The following is a 19,949-nucleotide window of genomic DNA, read 5'->3' as shown; positions in this document are numbered from 1 at the left end:
CGGGTGATCTCCGAGGCAGTGATACTTGTAGGTCTTCCAGCCATTGTACTTTACAATGCGTGCCTTCGTTTTTACGGGTTTGCTCCCAAGCTTTGCGCCCTGACGACGTGCGCGTGCGTCAGACTCCTTCTTGAGCTCGTGTGTGACGTGGGTCTCGCAGGTTGTGCGTGCGAAGCGACGGACCGCCGCGTACATGTGAGTTGTCGCAGCCCGGAAGACCTCGACCGTGACCTCTGTATGAAGTCGCAGTTTAGCAAGAGCATGCCAGACCATGAGCTCGTACAGAAGGTCGGCCACAGTCTGATCGTCACCGAGGGGGAGTAGCCCCTCGAAAGCGGGCATAGCGGTCTGGTCAAATAGCGTGAGCACTGAGCGATGAGCGGCGATAGCACGCGTGATACTTACAATCAAGAAGTCTTCGTAGTCCCGTGCCGCGAGCTTGTTTTGTCGAGAGACGTTATGCCAGAAGCGCCGGATCTTGTCTTGCCCAAACGTCGGCATCTGACGCATTCATCAGGAAAAGCCAAATCCTCCAGACGGAGACGCCCGACTCCAGCGCTCCAGGGGCCTCCATATGGAGACACGTTCTCCATCCCTGCGACAAACCTCATCTCGCGCTTGCTTCGACGTACGAGCTCATAGATCTGGCCTTCCGTAGGCCGGCCGCAGTGATTTTAATTGTGAGCGGGGAGGGCGTCGTTGGTGAGTCGCGCGGGGAAGCCGTGGGAACGCCTCCATAGGCTCCATATGGCTGCGGATGGAGACAGGGCGTCTCCGCATATTGGGGGGGAGTCTCCAGCGCTCAATCCAACCACCTGTTACCATATAGGGCCCCTGGTTCCTGAGGTCATTCCTGATGTTCTGTACGAGATGGTTAGTTCAAGTAAATTACCACCGCCTAATTTCTGTTTGCATGTACCGTCGATCAAACTCTTGCACAGTATCCTTGCCTTGTGCAAAGAGAAGGCGGAGGAGGTGAGTGAACACGCCCTTCCAGACACCGAGCTCAAACTCGTGCAACAGGTCGGGTGCGAACATTTGATAGAAATTGAACGCTGGATCCACCTTATTCAACCTCACAGAGAAGGCACTCTGTGGTACCACAGGATTAATCGGCGGGCATTGCTCGTGATGATCCTGGGCACATACCTGCATCGGTGTGAGAGATCTGCTATCGAGGACGCGCTTGAGGTGGACACTGGAGACCGCATAACCACGTGTAAAGAGCCACTCCCGCGTCTTCTTGAGGCTCGACTGAAGCGGCTCGTCATCAACCCGTTGGTGGGCACGACGCCATGCCATGTCTGCCTTCGTGCCCGACTGGGATATTTTCGCCATCGGCGTGAGGCATCGTGGGCAGGGGCACTTGCCAAGATTCTTGATTGCGGTCAAGAGGACCCTATATGTGCATTAGTATTCCAGCGAACTCGTGGATAGCTCATGGAAACTCACTTTTCGGGGTAGTCAGCAGAATAGGTGAAAAACCGAGGGAATAGGCGACGGACGACGCCGTCGCCGCACTCGACCACGGTTCCGTGTTCATAGGCCTCCATGAACTCGGGGTCCAGCATCAGCAGCCATATTTGCTGCATAAGTTCACACTTGCACCACCGGAGTGTGTCGGCTGTCGGCGAGGAGCCGAACTGTTCCCGATAGAAGTCCTGGAGCGCATCGGGCAACTAAGGTGATGGGTTAGCAAGGCACCGTCGTACGAGGGAATCAGACTCACCGTTGGAATGTATGCAAGATGTTGTGCTACAAACTCGGTGGGCTTGCCGCGGATGTACTTGCTGATGTTGGCGATGTAGAGATAGATGGGCCACAGCGATGCTGACCCAAACGTCGCGAGGCACGTGCCGTCCGACCAGATGCACATTGGAAGGATGCCGTATTCCAGCGAGGGTGGATCGCCGGGGTTGCGAGGACGCGCCCTGATAGCGGCATCGGCCTCGTTCATGGAGTCGGTGTCGAAGGTGTCGGAGAATACACGGATTGGCGGGGGTGCCGGCGCATCTGGCGGGTCCATTGGGTTACGCGGAGGCAGCCAGTACGTCTTATGCGGGATCCAGTTGCGTTTCGTTGCGAACCTCCGATCCTGGATCTTGCCGATGATAACCTCGAGGAGCTTGCGAAACTGCAGACCGGCAACCTTGTAGCGCGGAGCGTCCGCCTCGGACGCGCACGGTCTTCCCGGCTTCGGGAGGGCAATATCGATTTCTGCCTCATTCCAGCCATCACGGCGTGAAAAGATGCCAGACACCTTCTTGTAGTTATCGAGATTGCGCATTGCGGAATGCGCGTTGAGGGTTGCAATGTGCTCCTGCTTGAAATTCTTTGACTTCAAGATGTTGAGGAGCGCGTCGAAGCTCTCGAGCGACTTGCCAGCAGCTGAGTCGGTAAACCACTCGGTGAGTAGGAACGAGGTTTCGTTCTCGAGTGGGCCCCATTCGCCGCCTGCCTCCTCTTCACTTCGGTTCAGCCAGCGGATGGTGGGGGGGAGGTCGTCGAGGTCAACATCACCTCGACCATCCGGAATGTCCGATACATCCTCCAGAGTGGTGCTTCCGAAGGGGTCACGCTCAGGCACAGTCTTGTAACTGCGAAAGGTACCAAAGATGTCGACGGGGGAGTTGTAGATTAGCTGATCGTCCACAAGGGGCTCAATCTCTTCAGCAGGCGGCGACGGCGAAGGTGACAGGGCTGGCGGAGGTGTTGGCTCATTAGGTAGTGCCTTGGCAATCTGGGAGGGCAACGCTCGCTTGTCGGACGGGAGAAAATCCTTCCAGCGCCCTGGGACTTTGGTCGGTCGCCGTCGAGACTGGGTTGGTGGTTCCGGAGCAGGTGAAGCAGACTAAAAAAACGGTAGGTGCATGGTGCAAAATATAACATAAATTGCATACCTGAGCTTCTGGCACATATCCATCCCAAAGCCTCGCTAGCTGTCGGTCCTCCTCCGCCTCATCGCGAGCACGTTTGCGCTTGTTCAGGCCTTCCTGGATTTGTGTAATCCGATTTGGGCATTTGTTGGCATGAGAACCAAGACCTTGAGGAGTTGTGAACTTAGCGTTTGGGCAAGCCGTGCAGCGGTAGGACATGATTAAGCACAGGTAGGATGCGACGCATGGGGGGTGTAGCGAGAGCAGAGAGAAGGACGTGCCGCGCAGAAAAAGCAGACGCGTCCTGGCGTGTCGCCTCGTGGACCACGTGATCGCTCGCTTACTTCGCACTTTTTGGTCGCCAGATCGGATTCATTGCTCTGCTTTCCCCATCATCTTCCCCTCACTCTCCTCACCATTTCCATGTCGCGTACTCTTCCTCCAGGGTGGACTGCAACCCGCACTCGCAAACACGATCTACTGGGTAACCCGGCACCGGCTTCACAGCAACGCGCAAAACTAGCGCCTGCTGTCACAACAGCAGGTAACCAGGCCTCGTCTCGCTCGCAGCCCGTTTCAAAGCCATTGTCCAAGCCCGCTCAAACGCAGAAACGCGTAGTAATAGAAGAAAGTCCCGAGCCTGAGCGAGTCACCAAGGCAGATGCTGCTAGGGCGCAAAAGCGACGTCGCGTAGAAGAAAACCAGGCCGCTGAAGCAGTAGCAGCTCCGCCGGAGCCTGAGCCGCTGCAGGAGGCTCAGTCGGACAACTGGCTGGTACGCATCATCCCTAACCTCAGTACCAAGTCAACGTGAGGATTTTTTTGCGCATATATGCGCTCATCACTCACATATATGCGCTCATTGTATGCACACAGGACGGCCATGCGCGTCGCCGATGGTGTAGAAGACTTTTATAAGCTGGTACGTCTGGTACCCCGGGCCTGTGGGGAGTGCGTCTCCCCCGAAACTGCCTTCATCGAGGGCGGCACCATTGCCGCCTCACCGGCACGTCTGTCGAAGTTAGATCCTGCGCAAGAGTGAGTTTGCCACACAATACCACATCTAGTAAACATGCTGAGATCCCATGCCCCTACAGATTCACACGGGATTGTCACCTCCATGCAATGTATGTGAACCTCACCCACTTCCTGCCAATACTCGTGGAGTGCGAAGACCATCTGCGCGAGAACCCCGCAGACGCCGTCAAGCTTTTCACTTTTGTGAGCTTTCGCGGTCGCGTCTCCCTTTGATTCCCACTAACCAGGATCAGATCACTTTTGCGGGTGGCCGCGCTCGCGGTGAAGACCTTTCTCGCCTCAAGCAAGCTGTCATCATATATGGCAATCCCGGCGCCAGTGCGGTCCACTTGATGGATAAAAGCAACCGCGGCTTCAAGCACGAGATGACCGCGCGCCTGCTGTGTCCTGTAACAAAACTGGGCCTATTTGACGAAGATCCGGATCGGTACGTGCTTGAAGTAAGCCTTGGGGTCAATGCTCATAACGTCCAATCTAGTTTTCGCCGTCGTGTTCTGAGTCCCGCTGCCGAAGATGGCATCAGGATCACTTCGTGCGACTGGCCGCTGATGCTGTATGACGAGCAGCAGATTGAAGCAGGCAGAGTCAAGCCCGGACTTCTGCGGAGTCCATACCTTGTCAGAGTAAGCCATCATCGTGCTTGCGACACCTTCAAACTCACCCACTTGCTGCGGACAGCTGTACAAGCATGTTTACACCGGCCCTTCGAGTGCAGGCCGCAGCAGCGGAGACGACTTCACACCGCAAGGGAAGCCCAGCTTGTCAGCTTCGTACAAGCTGACCGGGGTCTCTCCGGAATCCATCATATACGTATCGGTCCTGGTAAGTTGTGCCACCTGTCACTCTCGAACGACGCACTCATCAATCAAAAACCGGCTTGTGGTTCGCAGGCTCGCACGGCGCTTTCCACTAAAGGCTGGGGTAAGAAGGAGACCGATTGGCGTGCAACCGCCTTCGTGCGCTCGCTGCTGCGGGCGTTCGAGTGCTACCCCGTGTGGGCAGATAAGCTCTTGGACTGGTGGAAAGCGTACGTCGTTCTGGTTCGTCGAGTTCAGCCGCTGACACAGTCTAATATAGGGAGATCTACGGGGATGCCGATGCGGAGGAGCAGGACGATGATGAGGACTGCGCAGCCAACGTGATGGATGCAGAAGGTGATGACTCAGAAGATGAAGATGACGCAGCAGACAAGCTGGACGACGCGGACGCGCAGGACAATGCAGACGCGCAGGGTGACGCGGACGCGCAGGGCGATGCGGCATCGAGTGGCTGAGCAAGTGGTAGCGCTGTCGCGCTGTCGCGCTGTCAGGTATGTGCACAGTATGGTCGACTTCGTAAGTGCAACACCACAGCTCATTTTCTTGCCCACAGGTTCTGCGGCCGTTCGACACCTCGTCTATCTGTAAACCCGGATGTCCTGGCGCTCACTTGGCGGTATCTGGACCGCGCTGTCTTGTGCTTCGGAAATCTCAGCGTCTCTCTCCTGTGCTCTTGGTCTCGGTCTCGGTGTTCGCGGTCTCGGTCTCGGTCTCGGTCTCGGCGCCCTTGCGCTGTGCTAGCAATCCGACCATGGAACTCGACGCTCAACACGGCCGTCAACGCCTCAATCCTGCACCCTCCTCGCGAGCTCCACGGTGCATCAACATGAGCACTTTTCCTATCTCTCGCGCTGTCAGTTTCGATTCGTAGTACGCGCTCGCGTGCTCATGTATATCTGCCCATGTCGATATCACTGCGCTACTAGCTTCTTCGCATCACCGAGCCCGATGGTTTTTGTTTATTACGCGCACGTGTGACCGCACCGCCGAGAAATCGCGAGCCAGCCGGGCTCCCCAGCCGGCGAACCCTACAGCTTCTTGTAATGCTCGCAGGAAGATATAATGCTCGTAGCTGATTACAATGCTGCCGCCGCATTACGATAAATTACATGTGCCTACGGGAAGCCCCAGGGAGCTACGGGGTATTGCATAAAGCCATTAGTGGGCGACCATTCATCGTCGTACATTATGAACTCTGTAAAGAGCTACCGACATTGCAGTCATATATAGGCCTCTACAGTTTGGCCCCCCGATTTGCTGATTGGCACAACTGCGATACTAGCAAGCCCCGGGACACAGCAAGCTCGGAACCCCTAGATGTCGGCACCATAGGCTGAGAACACTCGCCATTCACCGTGCAAACATGGATAGAAAGCCGCACCTGTACTACGTATGAGCCGGATTTGAACCGGATGCACAAGCTTGACCTTAAGAGAAAGACCTGCCACAATATTGCGACTCCGAGTCGCAAGCGCCCTTACTTAGACGCTGCACGTATACATAAGTCACAGTCACAAGTTAACCATGGCGTGACGCACTCCCACGTGGCTAAGGTCGATCGGGCCGGACCGAACGAGCTTGAGTCTCGTCTGGCTTGTTCTGCGGGCGCAACTGCTAGCTTTGTGCCACTTACTGCCTCTCACTGCCTCGCGTACACGGACTCTGCGTATATATCGTATTTCCATCTGGCTCTTCTCTCTGGAATACCTGTTGTCATTCAACTGGCTGGGACACAGCGATACCAACCCACTCACCGTCCTTGGCGGGCGCCGTCTCGTCTTCTGCGCCACAGACCCTGGCACGCATCTAGGAGGCTCCAGACGAAGGAGGATCGAGGGTACATCCTCTGGATGTGATATCCGTCCAGTGAGTAACCCATGGTGCCCTTGTTTTGCAAGGTCTAGTTAGATTGGGACGTGCCGCACGCAGACGCCGTGTTCCCGCTCATTGCGCATGTCTTGCATTCAAGGCCGCAAATAGGTGGCGACTAGAATCAACCTGGCCTCATCCATATTATGAGTCTATATTGTCACAGTGGCTCCGCAGTGGGCCTGTACTGACTTGCGCTTTACGCTGCAGTCGGTGCACGGCCCCTGTAACTAGGGCAGACATCCATAATCGCATTTGTGATATGACCGCGCCCACAAGCTGCCCAAAGCATAGCGACACCATCAAACGGTACTTGCGGGTCGCGCAGTTGCTTCGTTACTGGGGAAGAGACCGCGAAAAGACCCACATACCTTGCGATAACTTTGGGCAGAGGGGTGGGTCGCAGTTTTTTCGCCCGGCCTCGCTGGACCTAGTGCTACCGACCTGCGCGCTCAGGACTACCCTCCTTGACAATCGGACGAGAGAATATCATCCGGGAACATAATCACTCCCGTTTGATACGTTCTCGAGACTCATAGCGACTAGGCCTTAATTCTCGAATCGGTATGAGAACCTAGCCTGAGGAAAGTGGTGACACTTCAGTACCACGGCGAGGCATATGTTTCGATCGGGCGTTTCCCCTGAAATGATTGCACGGCTCTTTGTACCTCATGGATGACGACCGTCTTGATCCCTAAGGGGAGAGTTCTGGAACGGCTGACCCCTCACGTAATGTCTTTCTGTTTACGCGCAACTTTGTGGCGGTATACACTACGAATGACGCTTGGGCTTGTCTACAAAGATATCTATTCAACGGTACCGAGCAAAGATCGCAGGAAGACTCACTAACGTGTACTGTTCCCAGATGGACCATGTCATAAGTGTCAGCTCTCGCGAGAGTACTCCCGCTCAAGGTCGCCCTTCACATACCGCTCACGGGAGCAGCGCTCGTTCGCGTGCAAAGCGCGCACTTCCGACCGGAGACGTCATCGAACTCACAGATTCCGATTCTGAGGACCTCCCGGCGAATATTTCGCACCTCTTTCAGCCGCAGAATAAACGACCCCGCCCGAAGGGTAAGGGCAAGGCACAACTCAGTGTTGCAGGCCCGTCCCGAAAACGCGACGAAGCGCCCGCAGCTGCGGTACGGGTACCTCGCGAGCCGTCTCCTGCAGCTCAACTGCCTTTGTTTCTTCCCGACCTTGACGCCCCCGAAGAGCTGGCCCCCGCGTTGGAACACGCGACCGTGTTCGACCTAGGTCCTGCTCCGCCACCGGCCCCAATCGCCCCAGAGCCGCAAGTTCCAGTACCTCCAGCGATACCACACGAAAACCTGCTGCAGGACGCTCAGGCTCCATTCGATGCCTACGTTGCGCAGATCATGGAGATCATTCCGGACGTTCTCCCCGCACATGTCTACTCTCTGGTCGAACAGCACTACCCCAACTATCTAGACAAGGTCGTCGAGCCGGTATTACATAACCTCTTCGAGAATCCCGACTACCCGAAGGCGGATGCGAAAGGTAAGGGAAAGCGTAAGCGTGACGAAGAGGAAGAGCAGGCGGGACGCGCAGTCAAGCCCAAGATCGACTATGGCACCAAAGAGCGCAAATGGGAAGGCGGTATCTACTACCACGCGCTTGCGATGGTGAGCATGCACCTCTTCTGGCGGGGGGCTCGTGTTTAAACGACGTCTGCTCTGCGGTAGGACCAATTGATATCCGACTTTCCCGACATCCCGACCGCCCACATCCGCGAGACCTTTCAGCAGCACAACGTCCTCTATGCGCCCACGTTCTTTGCGCTGCGGGAACACCGGACACGCAAACCATTGCCGTACAAGGCCATCTCACGCCCGCGCCCGAAAGGAAAGGGCAAGGCGATCCAGCAGCACGACGCGGACTTCGAGCGCGAGCTGCAGTGGGTGCAAGAGAAGCTCGAGGAAGAGGACGCGCAGAAGGCGCGCGAGCTCGCGGAGGAGGCGCGGCTGCAGGCCGAGGGCGGGATCGAGTGCGGGTGCTGCTTCTGCGAGTATCCCTTTGTGCGTGTCCATCACCCTCTGTGCGCCAGTCGGTACACCCGTTGACCAGGGCGCTCCGCATCACATCGATGGTACACAGGATAAGATGATCCAGTGCCCGGAGGCGCACCTGTTCTGCATGTCGTGCATGGGCACGTACGCGGAGACGAAGCTCGGCGAGCACGACGCGCGGATCGTGTGCATGGACCAGTCCGGGTGCAAGCTGCCGTTCCCGGAGAGCGAGCTGCGGCGGTTCCTCTCACCGAAGCTGCTCGAGCTATACGAGCGCGTGAAGCAGCGCAAGGAGATCGAGGCCGCGGGGCTCGAGAACCTCGAGGAGTGCCCGTTCTGCGACTACAAGGTCGTGATCGAGAACGAGCAGGAGCGCCTGTTCCGGTGCGAGAACGAGGCGTGCGGCGCGGTGACGTGCAGACAGTGCAAGAAGCCGGTGCGTGTGCTAGTTGGAGAATGGTGTGGAGCGCGGAGTGCTCATGGGCGTGCGTAGGATCATTTGCCGAAGAGCTGCCAAGGTATGTCTTAGCATTTTGTCGATGAGCCCTCGCTGACCCGCGGATGCCCTCACAGAGGTCTCCGATGACAAGAAGCTTGATGTCCGGCATGCGATCGAGGAGGCAATGAGTAAGTCGCCCTTAGCATTCATACTTATCTCTGCTAAGCCTTCACCAGCTGCCGCACTCATGCGCAATTGCCCGAAATGTCAGAAAGGTGTGTCGTCAACCTTCGCAGTCGTGCGCAGCGGGCTCAACGCCGACCCTTCCGCGCTCAGCATTCGTCAAGGAATTGGGGGTACGTCTCTTATCTCACGGAAGTCCTTGGCTTCCACGACGCCTACCTGAGCTCGACATTCCCGTAATGCGCTGAATGCTGACGCATTTCTTGCAACCACAGTGCAACAAAATGACGTGCCCGAACTGCGGCTCACAATCGTGCTATGTCTGCCGCCAGCTCATCGTTGGATACGAGCACTTTGGGAATGTACGTGCAGCACTCGTGCGTCACATCCGCGCGTGTTATGCGTCGCCAAGCCCGGGGCTCATCTTATCGATTTTCTTAGCCTCCGCCATACACAGGCAAAGTCGATCCTAAGAAGTGCCCACTGTGGGACGCATCGGTGGAAGGACGTCATAGCGACGAGGTATGCAGTATGTTTCCATCCGCTGTTTCTTCATTCGTCTAACCGGGCGATTTGTTCACCCGCGAAGGTCACCGCTGCCGCCAAGGCCGTCATCGACGAGTACAAGCGCACCCATCCCGAGCTCGACGAGAAGGATCTCGCGGTCGACCTGCCCCCGCCCCCGCCCGCCGCCGGTCCCTCTCACCCAGGCGTGCGCGCACATGCACACCTACACCGCCCCATCCCCGCGTTCGGTTTCGACTTGGGTGCCGTGGGTGTGGGCCGCCTGGAGTTCGGCGCGCACGGACATGCGCACGGGAACATGGTAGCCCTAGCCGAGTTCGTGCAAGCGCACCCCGCGCCGCCCCAAGCCGCACACGCGCGCAACGCTCGACGTGCGGCCGAGCGCGAGCGCCGCGTGGACCTCGTGAGGATGTGGCAGCGCCAGGCGCAACAGGCGCGGGAGGAACTGGACGTCGCGCAGAGGGAAGCCGCGCACGTGCTGCGGCGGGCGGCGGCGCACCCCCCGGTGCAGAACGTGCACGTCCACATCCACCACAACCAGGCTCCCGCCCCCGCTCCCGGCCCTGCCCGCGCACCTGCGCCTGTGCTCCCACAGCAGGTGTTCTTCCCTCCCGCCCACTTTCCTGCGCCGCCGGCTGCACCGGTCCCTGCGCCCCCTCGTGGTGCGCCCTACGTTCAGGTTCCTGGCCCTGCGCGTGCGCCGGCGCCGGCTGCGCGCGCACCAGTCGCGCAACGACGGTCGAGGAGGGTACAGGGACGGCGCGCTCACCTCGATTAGGCGGGCGTGTTGTCAGCTCTGGGCGTGGATTCGTCGCGAGACAAGCGAAGTGCTTGGACGGACTCTGGAGAAGCGCATCGAGTCTTGGAAGCTGCGCGTGCGGGCTTCGCAGCAGGCTTATCGTAACTGTGCCCGCGTCGCGTCGCGACGCATCAGCCCGCATCCTATCGTACTGTACCAAATTATTCTCTTCCACAGCGCACGTTTCGATTCATCACGATCCACTGGTTGTTGGGGCGTGATGCAGCGGATGCAGGTGGTGATGACGCGTGTGCCCCGGCGATGGGGTGCGCTGCAGCAACTCAGCGAGCTTGGGCTGCGGGCTCTTGGTTCTCGCGTGCAGCGTAGGTCGCCGGGCTGAAAACACGGGCGGAAGGGGGTGCTGCGGTGCTGGCCAAGCCTGCTTGCGAGGACCCAAGCATTGCCAAGGCGGGCTAGCGGCGGAGACCGAGGCAACGGACGCAACGATCTTCGATGGTGCGTTTCGTCGAGTTCGCAAGGACACCTCCCATTGGGTGGTGCTCCCGCCATCGCGTTTGCAGGAGCGGACGTTTTTCGCGCGTCCCGCGCGTTGCGAGGGGCGATGCGGGGGAGAAGTTGACGTGCAGGGGAAAGAGAAAGAGAAGTCTTGGCGTTCGGGCAGGTACGATGTCCAAGTACTCGTCTGCGAGCGCAGATGCAGTACATACATCCAGAGGTTCAAAATACCATGTCTTGAAGTCAATCGCGATCGGGAGGAGCCCAGCAGATACCGAGGCGCGGGATGGCCCCAGGGAGCGGGTGTGTTCATACTAAACTTGCCGGAAATGGATCGAGCACCGAGCGTGGCAGGCGTGTGCACAGCCACCGATCTGGGTTAGTCTGAGACTGGTCTCCGCCGCGGGATCTTGCTTGCTGCTCATCGTTCATCCTCATCGCCCTCCGTCGCCCCGTCGATCGACCGAACACTCGAGCACCGTCCAGCTGGCAGCCGGACCCCCAGCGACGCGCGGAGCACTCATTAATGCGCATCTGCGATTAGTGCGAGCGGGCCAGTGCACACACCCCGGACGCGATATGATGTCCCGTTTCAGCCCCTCGAAGGATCACGGTCGGAGCATCCGCAGCTCGAGGACGCGGCAAGGCGAGATATCAATTTCCGCGCGTGCGGGGATGGAAGCGACGGGGGCTCCACTGTGAATCAGTGTTCTCGCACAACACTCGTCCGCCCCGTCCTTGGCTCGAGCCAGCGATTGGCCGGGCGGGGCTTGGCGGGGGCGCACCGCTTCCAGCGTATCGACCCTTGTGCGTGTCCAGCAAACACGCGAGGGCGACGCTCGACACAGCGCGACGGAGCGAATCGAAAGGCTGGGCAGCCGGCGCACGGCCTAGCCCGCGGTTTTATATATGACGAAGAACGGGGTCGCTCCCCGCTCGTCCGAGCACGCTGTGCGTCTCCGTCCATTTTGCCTGGTGCGCGCACGTCTACCCCCTTCTTATCCTTCCCCGTCCTTCTAGGCTCGTCGCGGCCCTGGTTTTTGTGCACCTTTCCACTCTTTTCTGACTCGTATATCTGGTGCACTTGCCGTCCGTCGCAGCTAGCTGAACTCACTTCCGTCTCCGTCTCCGGTTCCGACTGTGTTCGCCATGGATTCCTACTATCAAACCAACTATCAGTCGCACAACGTCTCTTTCCCCGAAAGGACACCTGCATACCCTGAACAGCAAACACCAAAGGAACCCGAGGTCAAGGTCAGCCACCTTGCTCGGCGCATACATGGGTGGAGTTGGCAGGCCGTATGTTTTTGTTCTTTGTCAAAGCCGCCCATGATAGTCATTGGCTTCCTAGTTCCCGATTGGGATGGGTACAGGCGCAGTCTACGTGACGCTGTCCGGACTCAAGGAACACTCACAGACACTCACGAATGTTGAGACGTTCTTCTACTTCCTCAACATGGCGCTGTTCCTCTTGAACGTCTCGACGCTTGCCATCCAAATGTGCGGTAAGCATGGGCTAGGTTGAGTGGGAAATCCACGTACAGACGCTGAATGAAACTCCCAGTGTACCCCATGCAAGCTCTCCGTCTCGTGAAGGACCCTGTCAAGGGCATCTTCGTCCCGTTGGTCGTGCTGTCCTTTGCCACTATCATCATCGGAACAATAAAATATGCGGTACCCACTGGCCACGTCCACCCAAATTTCATATACGTGCTCTTCTGGTGAGTGTCGTTTGTGCCACCACTTCAGACATGTGTCAACTCACCCTCCACAGGATGTATGTTTCGCTGGCGGTTGGCGTCTGCTTTCCTATGCTCATGGTGTGGTTCAACCGCCCCCATGACCTGACGACCTTCACCCCGGCGTGGGCGTTCTTGGTGAGTGACTAAGGTGGTGTCGCAGAAGGAGACCGCTGAGCATCGCACGGAACGGTCGCAGATATTCCCGATGGTGAGGCGCAGTGCATTCCGATGCCCGTCGGAGTCCTTGCTGACCGCCTGGCTTCTCCACAGATGCTGGTCGGCGTGGTCGCGTTCAATGTGCTCGACGTTCTGCCACCGGCGGACAACCGTGCTCTCGGGGTATTGCTCACTGGATACGTCTTCCAAGGTGCGTTTGCGATCGTTCGTGGTTCTCGGACTCGGCGCATCGCTTACGCTCATATATCCTCAGGCCTTGGCTTCTTCATGACGTTCTTCTACATTTGCATATACATCATCCGGTGAGTGAAGCTCCGGACCCGGCGCTTGAGCAAGTAGAGTGACGTCTATAACCTTGTAGGGTCATGACCGTAAGTGCACGCGTGCGCTAGCGCCCGGCTATTTCTGACTTCCGTACCAGACGGGGTTCCTGGACGGCCACCAAGCGAACGGCGCATTCGTCGCGGTCGGCCCCCCGGGATTCACGGCCCTCGCCCTCATCAAGCTGGGGGAGAACGCCGTCGATATGTGCGCACTTCTCTCTCCTGTCCCGCACTCAATCTCTGACGATCTCCGCTCGATCGGGAATTCGCTCGCGCCTCGCCTTGTCTTCCGTGGTCCGACAGTCTCCCCGCGCATGGCCTGGTCACCAAGCAGGCCGGCGAGATCTGGTACGCGGCGTCCGTCATGTCTGGTCTCATGCTCTTCGGCCTTGCCGTGTTCCTGTTCCTGTTCGGAATCTTGCCGTACTGGTTCAAAGTGCACAAGCACCTGAGCGAGATTCTCGGATGTGAGTACCCCCGAAGTTTCGTGAACGCAGACGCTGACGATGGGCTGTTTCGTCAGGTTGGGCGCTGACCTTCCCGAATGGTAAGCGTTCGTGGCTTGTGATTGTCGACCACCCCTGCTCACGCGTGCTCTCGTCGCAGTTGGCTGGATCTCCACCATCCGTGTGCTGGGCGACATCTTCAAGCTGAAGGGCTTCTTCATCTGGCACCTCATCATGGCCATCATCATGACCACGGTGTGGGCCGTGCTCTTCGTGCTCACCGTGCTCGCGTTCTGCAAGGGCAAGATCTTCCTCGCGAAGAGCGAGGAGGTCATCAAGGACTCGCTCGAGCGCAAGATGTCGCACGCGGACTCGCCGCGCCACTCGTACAACAAAGAGGCGCACAACCACGTCTAGTTCGCGTCCCCGCGCCGCGCCCGGGCTTTCCGCCCGCCCCGCATACCCTGTGGCCAGCGCCGATGCAGCAGCCGCGCCCGCTCGCACGCGCACACCACCCCCTTCCCCTTCCTTCCTTCCCCTGATAGATAGTGCGTCGCCGCCTCGTTCCTGGCGACGCCGGCTTCCGGCAGTTTCTTCTCGACTCTGCGCCCGATCGATGGACACTAGACACACAGCTCACACGCAGACGGACGATACGGACGCTTCCGCGTAGATAGAGTTTTGCACACCGCACTATAGCTGCGTACCTGGCCCGGCACCCCCCACACGTCGTCCCACACTAGACGTCCCCACTACTACCGCACCCTTTAGACCGCGCACCCGGACTGTATACAGACTCGTCTCTCCCTCAACTTCCGCCGAGCCGCCGATTGTGGCCGCTCGCATACTACGTACTTCCGTTATATTAGGCTCGTCTCCGTCCGGTTGGATGCGGAGATGCTCCGAGATCGCTCGTGTGACTTGTGGTCTCGAAATGTCTTCTGAGACATCCGTAGTCGCGCCTTGGGCAGTTTGCGCAATACACTGCGTGCTCCGTCTTTGCAAAGTATGCGAGTATTGGGTACAAACCTACTTGGAAAATAAGGATCTCTGCGTCCTGCGAGACTGTGAAAGTGTATATATAAGATCCTTACAACGGGTTGTGGGACAACTTCCTACTTGCACGAAGTTCTGGTGGCATATGTTCGATCGCGAGGCACATACGCGGGTGACAGTTCCGGTGCGAGAGCGCATGGCCAATATCCGGTGGTTCTCGGACGTCGAAGAGTAAATGAACATGTATATGTGTGACAGCGGAATCTCCGACAGTAGGAGCACGCACGCATACTTTATCATATCTCCTGGTGTTATGCCACTTAGCGGATGTGTTCTCATAAACCACGCAAGGGTGGGGCCTGGCAGCCTGATGTTATAAGCAACTCCAGTCTCGTACAACATGAACATATAGTAGCCTGTGAGCAGTGTCAAATGCCTCAGTATACCACACGTATGTGCAGTCCACGCCACAATTGACACCGGGAATGGCGTCCTGAGTTTTCGGTTAAGCGCCCATTCACTAGAGAAAGAAACATTTTGAGTTGTCATTGAAGTCTACGTGTGTGTCTAGATGACATATAGAGCCATTCATGAGGACCGAATGTTAATCAAATATACGGAGCTTGCGATAGTTGAAAAATCACAGGTCAAGCTTACCGCGAGCTGTACGGCTACAATGACATGAAATTCACCGATCAGGCCGAACGCAACGACCGTAGCTTCAGGACAGGACATCGGTTGTGTGTGGGAGACAAGTGGGATATCGCGATCAGCCTGAAGAGGCGTCTGGTGATCGCACATTAGAAAGCGCCGCGAAGTTCATTATTAGCCAGATATCCATGAATCCGGAATGGTTCGCTCACGCTCTGCGCAGTTGTATCTTAGGGGGCATTGCGGGGCACACGGCTTGCGGTCAGCCTGGCGTCTTCGATTTCGCTTTACGCCTGTCGTACTGGTCACTCACCACCGTCCGCTGCGCAACCGCGGCTAACGTCCCCACCTCCACATTGCGCGGCACAGGGCAGGCGTCGTAAATTTTTGAGTTAGCGTCCATGACGCGATGCGAATTGATGGTGCGCTGGTGAGCAGGAGGCCAGCTTCTCCGCGGCGCCCGGAGTATCTGCAGGGGAAGGGGACGAGCTCGGAGGTTCATGTGGTCGCGTGCATTGACGGTCCGCGAAGCGTGGAGGGAGAGTCAGAGGGAGGAGTCGTCGCAGGAGCACAGCTTTGCGATCGGAATCGGGCAGTCCCGTCGGCGAATTTGAAGCTAGGCGCCGAGCGAGATGCACCAATCTGGCCAACTCGGGAACGCTGCGTTCCTCTCTGACGGCGTCCGGCCTCCACAAGCCTCTCCTCCTCCTCCGAGCGGTCCGCGTCCTGCCCCGCACGCTCGATATCCCCGGATTCCACAGCGCCCGTCTGAAAATCTTCAAGCTATTAAACCACTTTGTGGCGTTCCCTCCGCAGTGCATATGTGGGAGAATTTGTCAACGCAGGACACCGAGCCGACTTCGCGCCACGCTCATGTCTGGTAAGCAGGGCCACCCGTCCCAGAAACACTGGCTATAGCGGGAGAAGACAGGTGCGCGTCACCAGAGCCGCCGGGCCTGCCCGGGAGTAAACCTAGCCCGAGCCGCTATCCGGACAAGCCTCTCAGCCCTCCGCCAGACGCCGTCACATACCTCCGAGCAGCATCGCACTTTCTGGACACTGAGCAGCGCACACGGTCGCGAAACGAAAGATGAAAACGGCGCGGCTGGCAACGAACACGTCTACACTCGCTCGCGATGCAGCGAAGGGGCAAGGTGCCGCAAGAGGCGCATCAGGGCCCATTCTTCTCGTCGTCCCCGCCCACGGCGGGCGTTTGTGCCAAAAATCAATGGTCCCGGCGTCAATGTTCGACAGGACGGGTGAGGCCCCACCAACGCGGATCGGTTTCGTAAGCCTTCTCGTCCATCCCGAGATGATGTCGCTGAGTGTGACTTTCATCATCAGGAGTTTGCATACATGCACGTATTCATATCGTCCCATCACCGCCATACTTCGACGGGCTACTGCCGGCATCACGCAGGCGCCCATGAGGCGTCTTCTCTTCTTGGGTGCTCAGGTTTGGACATGCTATGCCGTCCCATGTAGGCGGATCAAGCGTCTTCATCCGGAGGCTCCTTGTCGCTTCTTTGTACCATTAGTGATCGCCCTGGCTGTGCGGACGTGTGTGTGCTTCCGTCATGGCCGACAGCGGCACTACTGCGTCTATCCAGAATCTTACCGTACGTACGGGCAATCCCCGAATCTGTGCACCAGACTCGCGGTCGGCCAAGTTGTGGTCCGCGCGCGAAGTCCGCGCATCGATGCTATCTGCCTGAGAGCCGTGCACGCCTCCGAAAGGCGCTCGCATGGGATTCAAATGTCGCTAGCACTTCCCATTCACGACAGCCTGCACACCTCCGCCCCTCCGCCCCTTTCCTCTCACAATTCTCCCTGTTCCCTCCTGCTCTCACAGCAGCCATACTCACCCAGTCCACCATTCTCCCATATCCCCTCTGCTCACCGAGTTACCGATGGCCTACAACGTCACCCCTCCGCCCACCGCTGGGCCCTCTGGCACCAAAGCGTTTCACACCATCCTCGCCGGCCGCAAATGCTACCGTGTGTCGAAAGACAAGAACGAAGTTGTATGGCCGCCGCATCTGGAAGCGGCACTGATGGAAGGTCCGGGCCCGACCGGCCAATATACTCGCTCCGTGCGCCCTAGTCGCTGACGCCTGCTGTCGGACAGGTCTCGAGAAATATACCCCGGCCGAGAGCAAGTCGCCGCGCGGGCTTAGCCGCTTCCCGAACCGCAACAAGTTTATCGCCCAGTACATTCTCCAGAAGACAGGCCAGATCCGTTCGGCGAAGCAGGTGGGCAGCCGCATCCAGCAGCTGAGGGACACGAGCGCGGGCAAGAACAGTGAGTCTCACCCGTTTTTCCTATCAACCACTCGACCCCCGCTCCCCGACCCGCAGCCCCCGTCGATGTGTGGCCTGTTGTACCGCCGCCGCCCGTCGATCGGTAGATGTCGATGCAGATTTGCTGACGATAGTTGTTGCCCTAGTCATGAAAGCTATTTCGGACCGCCACTACGAGATGATGCACCCGAGCAGACAGAGCCCGAGCGAACAAGACGCGCAAGGCCTGGGAGTGCCCGCGCTCACGTTCTCCGGTAGCGGCGCTATCAACATGCCCTCGTCCAATCCTCCTGTCATCCAAGTTTATATCAGCGTTCCACCAGTCTCTCCCCCCAACACTGCGACGTGGCCGCCTTCGTCCAACCTGTCCCATCTCCCCCGCCGCACCGACGTGACCGTCTATGACAACACATACGAATTTGTGGAGCCCCGGCTGCTGCGCACGATCGACCCGCGGGTGACGTTCGTATCGACTTCGCCGCTCCCCCTCTACTCGCGCTGCAACGTGTACCGCGGGTCGACAATCGTGCATGTCGGCGACGCGGCCATGATGGTTGTTCAGCCGATGACCCCGGACGAGTCGGGCTTGGGCGGGTTCCTCCACTACACGAACCTTGCGCCGGGATACTGGGACACGCTGTGCAGCTGCGACGGTGCGCATTCCAAGCATTGTTCATCGCACATCTGTCGGGCGCTGATGACGACAGTACGGCATACAGACCTCTCGCCGTACAGCGTGGTTCAGGAGATCACGAAGCAGTCGATCGACCCGACGCAGAAGGCGGCCACGGTGATGCACATCCAGTATCAGTTCATGCAGACGTCCTCTGGCCAGTCGCCGCGCTCCCTTTCGCCGTTCGCGCTCAACGCCGAGGTGCGTCCTTGCTCTCCTTATCGTCTCCGCCCACACGGTGCTGATTGCTGTCGGACCCCTCGACCACAGTTTGATTACGATGCGGACTCTGGCAGCGACATCTTCCCCCTCTTCTCCGGCCAGATGAGCACAGGCTCCGAGAGCCCTCTCCCGAGCGACCGGAGCAGCTCGCCGTCCCACAGCATCCCTACCGGGTTCTCGAGCCAGCCCATCAGCCCCACCGGCTGGGTGCCCCAGGAGCAGTGGACGCCCTTCGGCGCGGCCGCTGGCACAAACCCGCTGTCGCAATTTCCGACGTCGGGCTACTACGACGTGCAGCAGCCACAGCACCACCAAGCTGCCTCCTACCACTCGGGCCCGCACCAAAGCCACCAGCCGTCGCCGCCCGGGCAGTTTTTGGGCCCACCGTCATTCTGAAACCCGGACGCGCACGGCGGTACGCGTTTGACGGCGCGGCGCATGTGCTCCCCCTCCGGGCGTCCTGCACGAATTAATATACACTGACACACACTGACACCGCATACCATATTTATTTACTGTTTCGCGCTCGCATTCTCGTCATCAGTCCGCCCTGGTCTCCGTTCTGTATGACTAGCTTAGATGGGACATTTAGGATCCGCTCGTCTGCTGCATGTACACTAGCTACACGTTGGGGCCACGCGCCGCCCATCCATCTATACCAGTGCCGCCTCGCCGCTACCTCCCAGACGGCTGAAGTTTTCGCACCGCTCAGGCTACTGCCGCCGGCGTTCGCGCGCCCGGGATCTTCCCGTCCACCTCCAGGCACAAGGTTCAAAGAGCGCCACTGCACGCGTCTTTCATATGGTGCGGCAGACTGCCATAGATGGGTTCGAACGAGCCGTGCATTGGCACCGCCGCCTTCGCGCGTCCGCGTGGCTTGGGAAGTGCATGGCGCCGGCTCTCCGGGGGCAGCCCCGTTGGCGCGCGGCACTATGCAAAGGCCGGGCCCGTCTCCGGGTCGGGCCCGAGCCTCACACACGCTCCGTGCTTTTCGTAGTGCGTCCTACCGCCATGTGTCACATGTGGCCCACCACGAAGAACACCGGGCACGCGTGCGGTGGACGTTCGTGCTGCGCGGGGGACCGAGCACCAGATGCATGATTCGAAATCAGGGCGCGGGGCGGACGTCAGTGATTAAGTGGCATTAGTGAGTTCGCGCACAGCCGCCAGCCGTCGCCGCACCGCACACATTCAGTCGCCCTTCCACGCCGCGGTGGCCCAACCCCGAGTCCGGCGACCCGTCCTGTCCCCGGGTGGTGCGCGCAGCGCAGCCACGTTATTCGCGGCACGAGCCCTGCGAGGCGGGGCCCCGATCGAGGCGATTTTGAAGACGTCGATCACACCGGGCGAACGCGTCCGGCGATTTTGTATCCCCTGCTACTCA

General features: G+C 58.7%; 6 protein-coding genes across 6 annotated transcripts in view; 4 read left to right on the top strand and 2 right to left on the bottom strand.

Moving 5' to 3' along the window:
* Positions 1 to 3,095, bottom strand: part of TRAVEDRAFT_65871 (uncharacterized protein) — a gene marked incomplete at both ends in the record, with an annotated part of 5,802 nt that extends 2,707 nt beyond the window's left edge. The window contains 7 exons of the mRNA XM_008042626.1: positions 55 to 348; positions 406 to 501; positions 940 to 1,092; positions 1,150 to 1,399; positions 1,453 to 1,679; positions 1,730 to 2,851; positions 2,901 to 3,095. Of these exons, the coding sequence (XP_008040817.1) occupies positions 55 to 348; positions 406 to 501; positions 940 to 1,092; positions 1,150 to 1,399; positions 1,453 to 1,679; positions 1,730 to 2,851; positions 2,901 to 3,095 (2,337 nt within the window). The remainder of the gene's footprint in view (positions 1 to 54; positions 349 to 405; positions 502 to 939; positions 1,093 to 1,149; positions 1,400 to 1,452; positions 1,680 to 1,729; positions 2,852 to 2,900) is intronic.
* A 663-nt stretch (positions 3,096 to 3,758) lies between these two features.
* Positions 3,759 to 5,186, top strand: TRAVEDRAFT_21935 (uncharacterized protein; the record flags this gene model as incomplete). The annotated part of the gene is made up of 8 exons (XM_008041862.1): positions 3,759 to 3,797; positions 3,828 to 3,913; positions 3,973 to 4,096; positions 4,141 to 4,340; positions 4,392 to 4,536; positions 4,592 to 4,735; positions 4,804 to 4,940; positions 4,991 to 5,186. The coding sequence occupies 8 exons, from the start codon at positions 3,759 to 3,761 to the stop codon at positions 5,184 to 5,186; spliced, it is 1,071 nt and encodes a 356-aa protein (XP_008040053.1).
* A 1,191-nt stretch (positions 5,187 to 6,377) lies between these two features.
* TRAVEDRAFT_73305 (uncharacterized protein) lies at positions 6,378 to 10,751 on the top strand. The gene is made up of 11 exons (XM_008042625.1): positions 6,378 to 6,597; positions 7,466 to 8,248; positions 8,309 to 8,641; positions 8,721 to 9,068; positions 9,126 to 9,150; positions 9,206 to 9,259; positions 9,308 to 9,346; positions 9,408 to 9,427; positions 9,530 to 9,616; positions 9,696 to 9,776; positions 9,844 to 10,751. The coding sequence occupies exons 2-11, from the start codon at positions 7,466 to 7,468 to the stop codon at positions 10,555 to 10,557; spliced, it is 2,484 nt and encodes an 827-aa protein (XP_008040816.1). The 5' UTR covers positions 6,378 to 6,597; the 3' UTR covers positions 10,558 to 10,751.
* Positions 10,752 to 11,608: 857 nt separating this feature from the next.
* On the top strand, positions 11,609 to 14,541 carry TRAVEDRAFT_151665 (uncharacterized protein). The gene is made up of 12 exons (XM_008042624.1): positions 11,609 to 12,333; positions 12,386 to 12,539; positions 12,599 to 12,755; positions 12,809 to 12,911; positions 12,973 to 12,984; positions 13,047 to 13,143; positions 13,207 to 13,255; positions 13,315 to 13,324; positions 13,375 to 13,481; positions 13,580 to 13,743; positions 13,800 to 13,823; positions 13,883 to 14,541. The coding sequence occupies exons 1-12, from the start codon at positions 12,184 to 12,186 to the stop codon at positions 14,137 to 14,139; spliced, it is 1,284 nt and encodes a 427-aa protein (XP_008040815.1). The 5' UTR covers positions 11,609 to 12,183; the 3' UTR covers positions 14,140 to 14,541.
* Positions 14,542 to 16,622: 2,081 nt separating this feature from the next.
* TRAVEDRAFT_30270 (uncharacterized protein) lies at positions 16,623 to 17,138 on the bottom strand. The gene is made up of 2 exons (XM_008041924.1): positions 16,714 to 17,138; positions 16,623 to 16,657 (listed from the first exon to the last, which is right to left on the bottom strand). Exon 1 carries the CDS (start codon positions 17,114 to 17,116, stop codon positions 16,904 to 16,906), a length of 213 nt encoding a protein of 70 aa, XP_008040115.1. The 5' UTR covers positions 17,117 to 17,138; the 3' UTR covers positions 16,623 to 16,657; positions 16,714 to 16,903.
* A 141-nt stretch (positions 17,139 to 17,279) lies between these two features.
* TRAVEDRAFT_65868 (uncharacterized protein) lies at positions 17,280 to 19,218 on the top strand (the record flags this gene model as incomplete). Its single annotated transcript, XM_008042623.1, has 5 exons — positions 17,280 to 17,430; positions 17,498 to 17,671; positions 17,817 to 18,323; positions 18,390 to 18,544; positions 18,614 to 19,218. The coding sequence occupies 5 exons, from the start codon at positions 17,280 to 17,282 to the stop codon at positions 18,959 to 18,961; spliced, it is 1,335 nt and encodes a 444-aa protein (XP_008040814.1). The 3' UTR covers positions 18,962 to 19,218.
* Between the last annotated feature and the right edge of the window lie 731 nt (positions 19,219 to 19,949).

The sequence above is a fragment of the Trametes versicolor genome (genome assembly GCF_000271585.1).
Source record: "Trametes versicolor FP-101664 SS1 unplaced genomic scaffold TRAVEscaffold_8, whole genome shotgun sequence".
Lineage (NCBI taxonomy): Eukaryota > Fungi > Basidiomycota > Agaricomycetes > Polyporales > Polyporaceae > Trametes > Trametes versicolor.
Note: the sequence above shows the minus strand (reverse complement) of the source record. Positions and strands in the feature narration are given on the sequence as shown.

What these genes read in the sequence shown, in the direction of transcription:
- TRAVEDRAFT_73305 (XM_008042625.1), top strand. Translation starts at nt 7,466, where the DNA reads ATGGACCATGTCATAAGTGTCAGCTCTCGCGAGAGTACTCCCGCTCAA. An exon ending in GCAGACAGTGCAAGAAGCCG is followed by an intron (nt 9,069 to 9,125) that starts GTGCGTGTGCTA and finishes GGGCGTGCGTAG; the next exon opens with GATCATTTGCCGAAGAGCTG. An exon ending in GATACGAGCACTTTGGGAAT is followed by an intron (nt 9,617 to 9,695) that starts GTACGTGCAGCA and finishes CGATTTTCTTAG; the next exon opens with CCTCCGCCATACACAGGCAA.
- TRAVEDRAFT_151665 (XM_008042624.1), top strand. Translation starts at nt 12,184, where the DNA reads ATGGATTCCTACTATCAAACCAACTATCAGTCGCACAACGTCTCTTTC. An exon ending in TTCATATACGTGCTCTTCTG is followed by an intron (nt 12,756 to 12,808) that starts GTGAGTGTCGTT and finishes CACCCTCCACAG; the next exon opens with GATGTATGTTTCGCTGGCGG. An exon ending in CACTGGATACGTCTTCCAAG is followed by an intron (nt 13,144 to 13,206) that starts GTGCGTTTGCGA and finishes ATATATCCTCAG; the next exon opens with GCCTTGGCTTCTTCATGACG.
- TRAVEDRAFT_30270 (XM_008041924.1), bottom strand. Translation starts at nt 17,116, where the DNA reads ATGCGAGCGCCTTTCGGAGGCGTGCACGGCTCTCAGGCAGATAGCATC.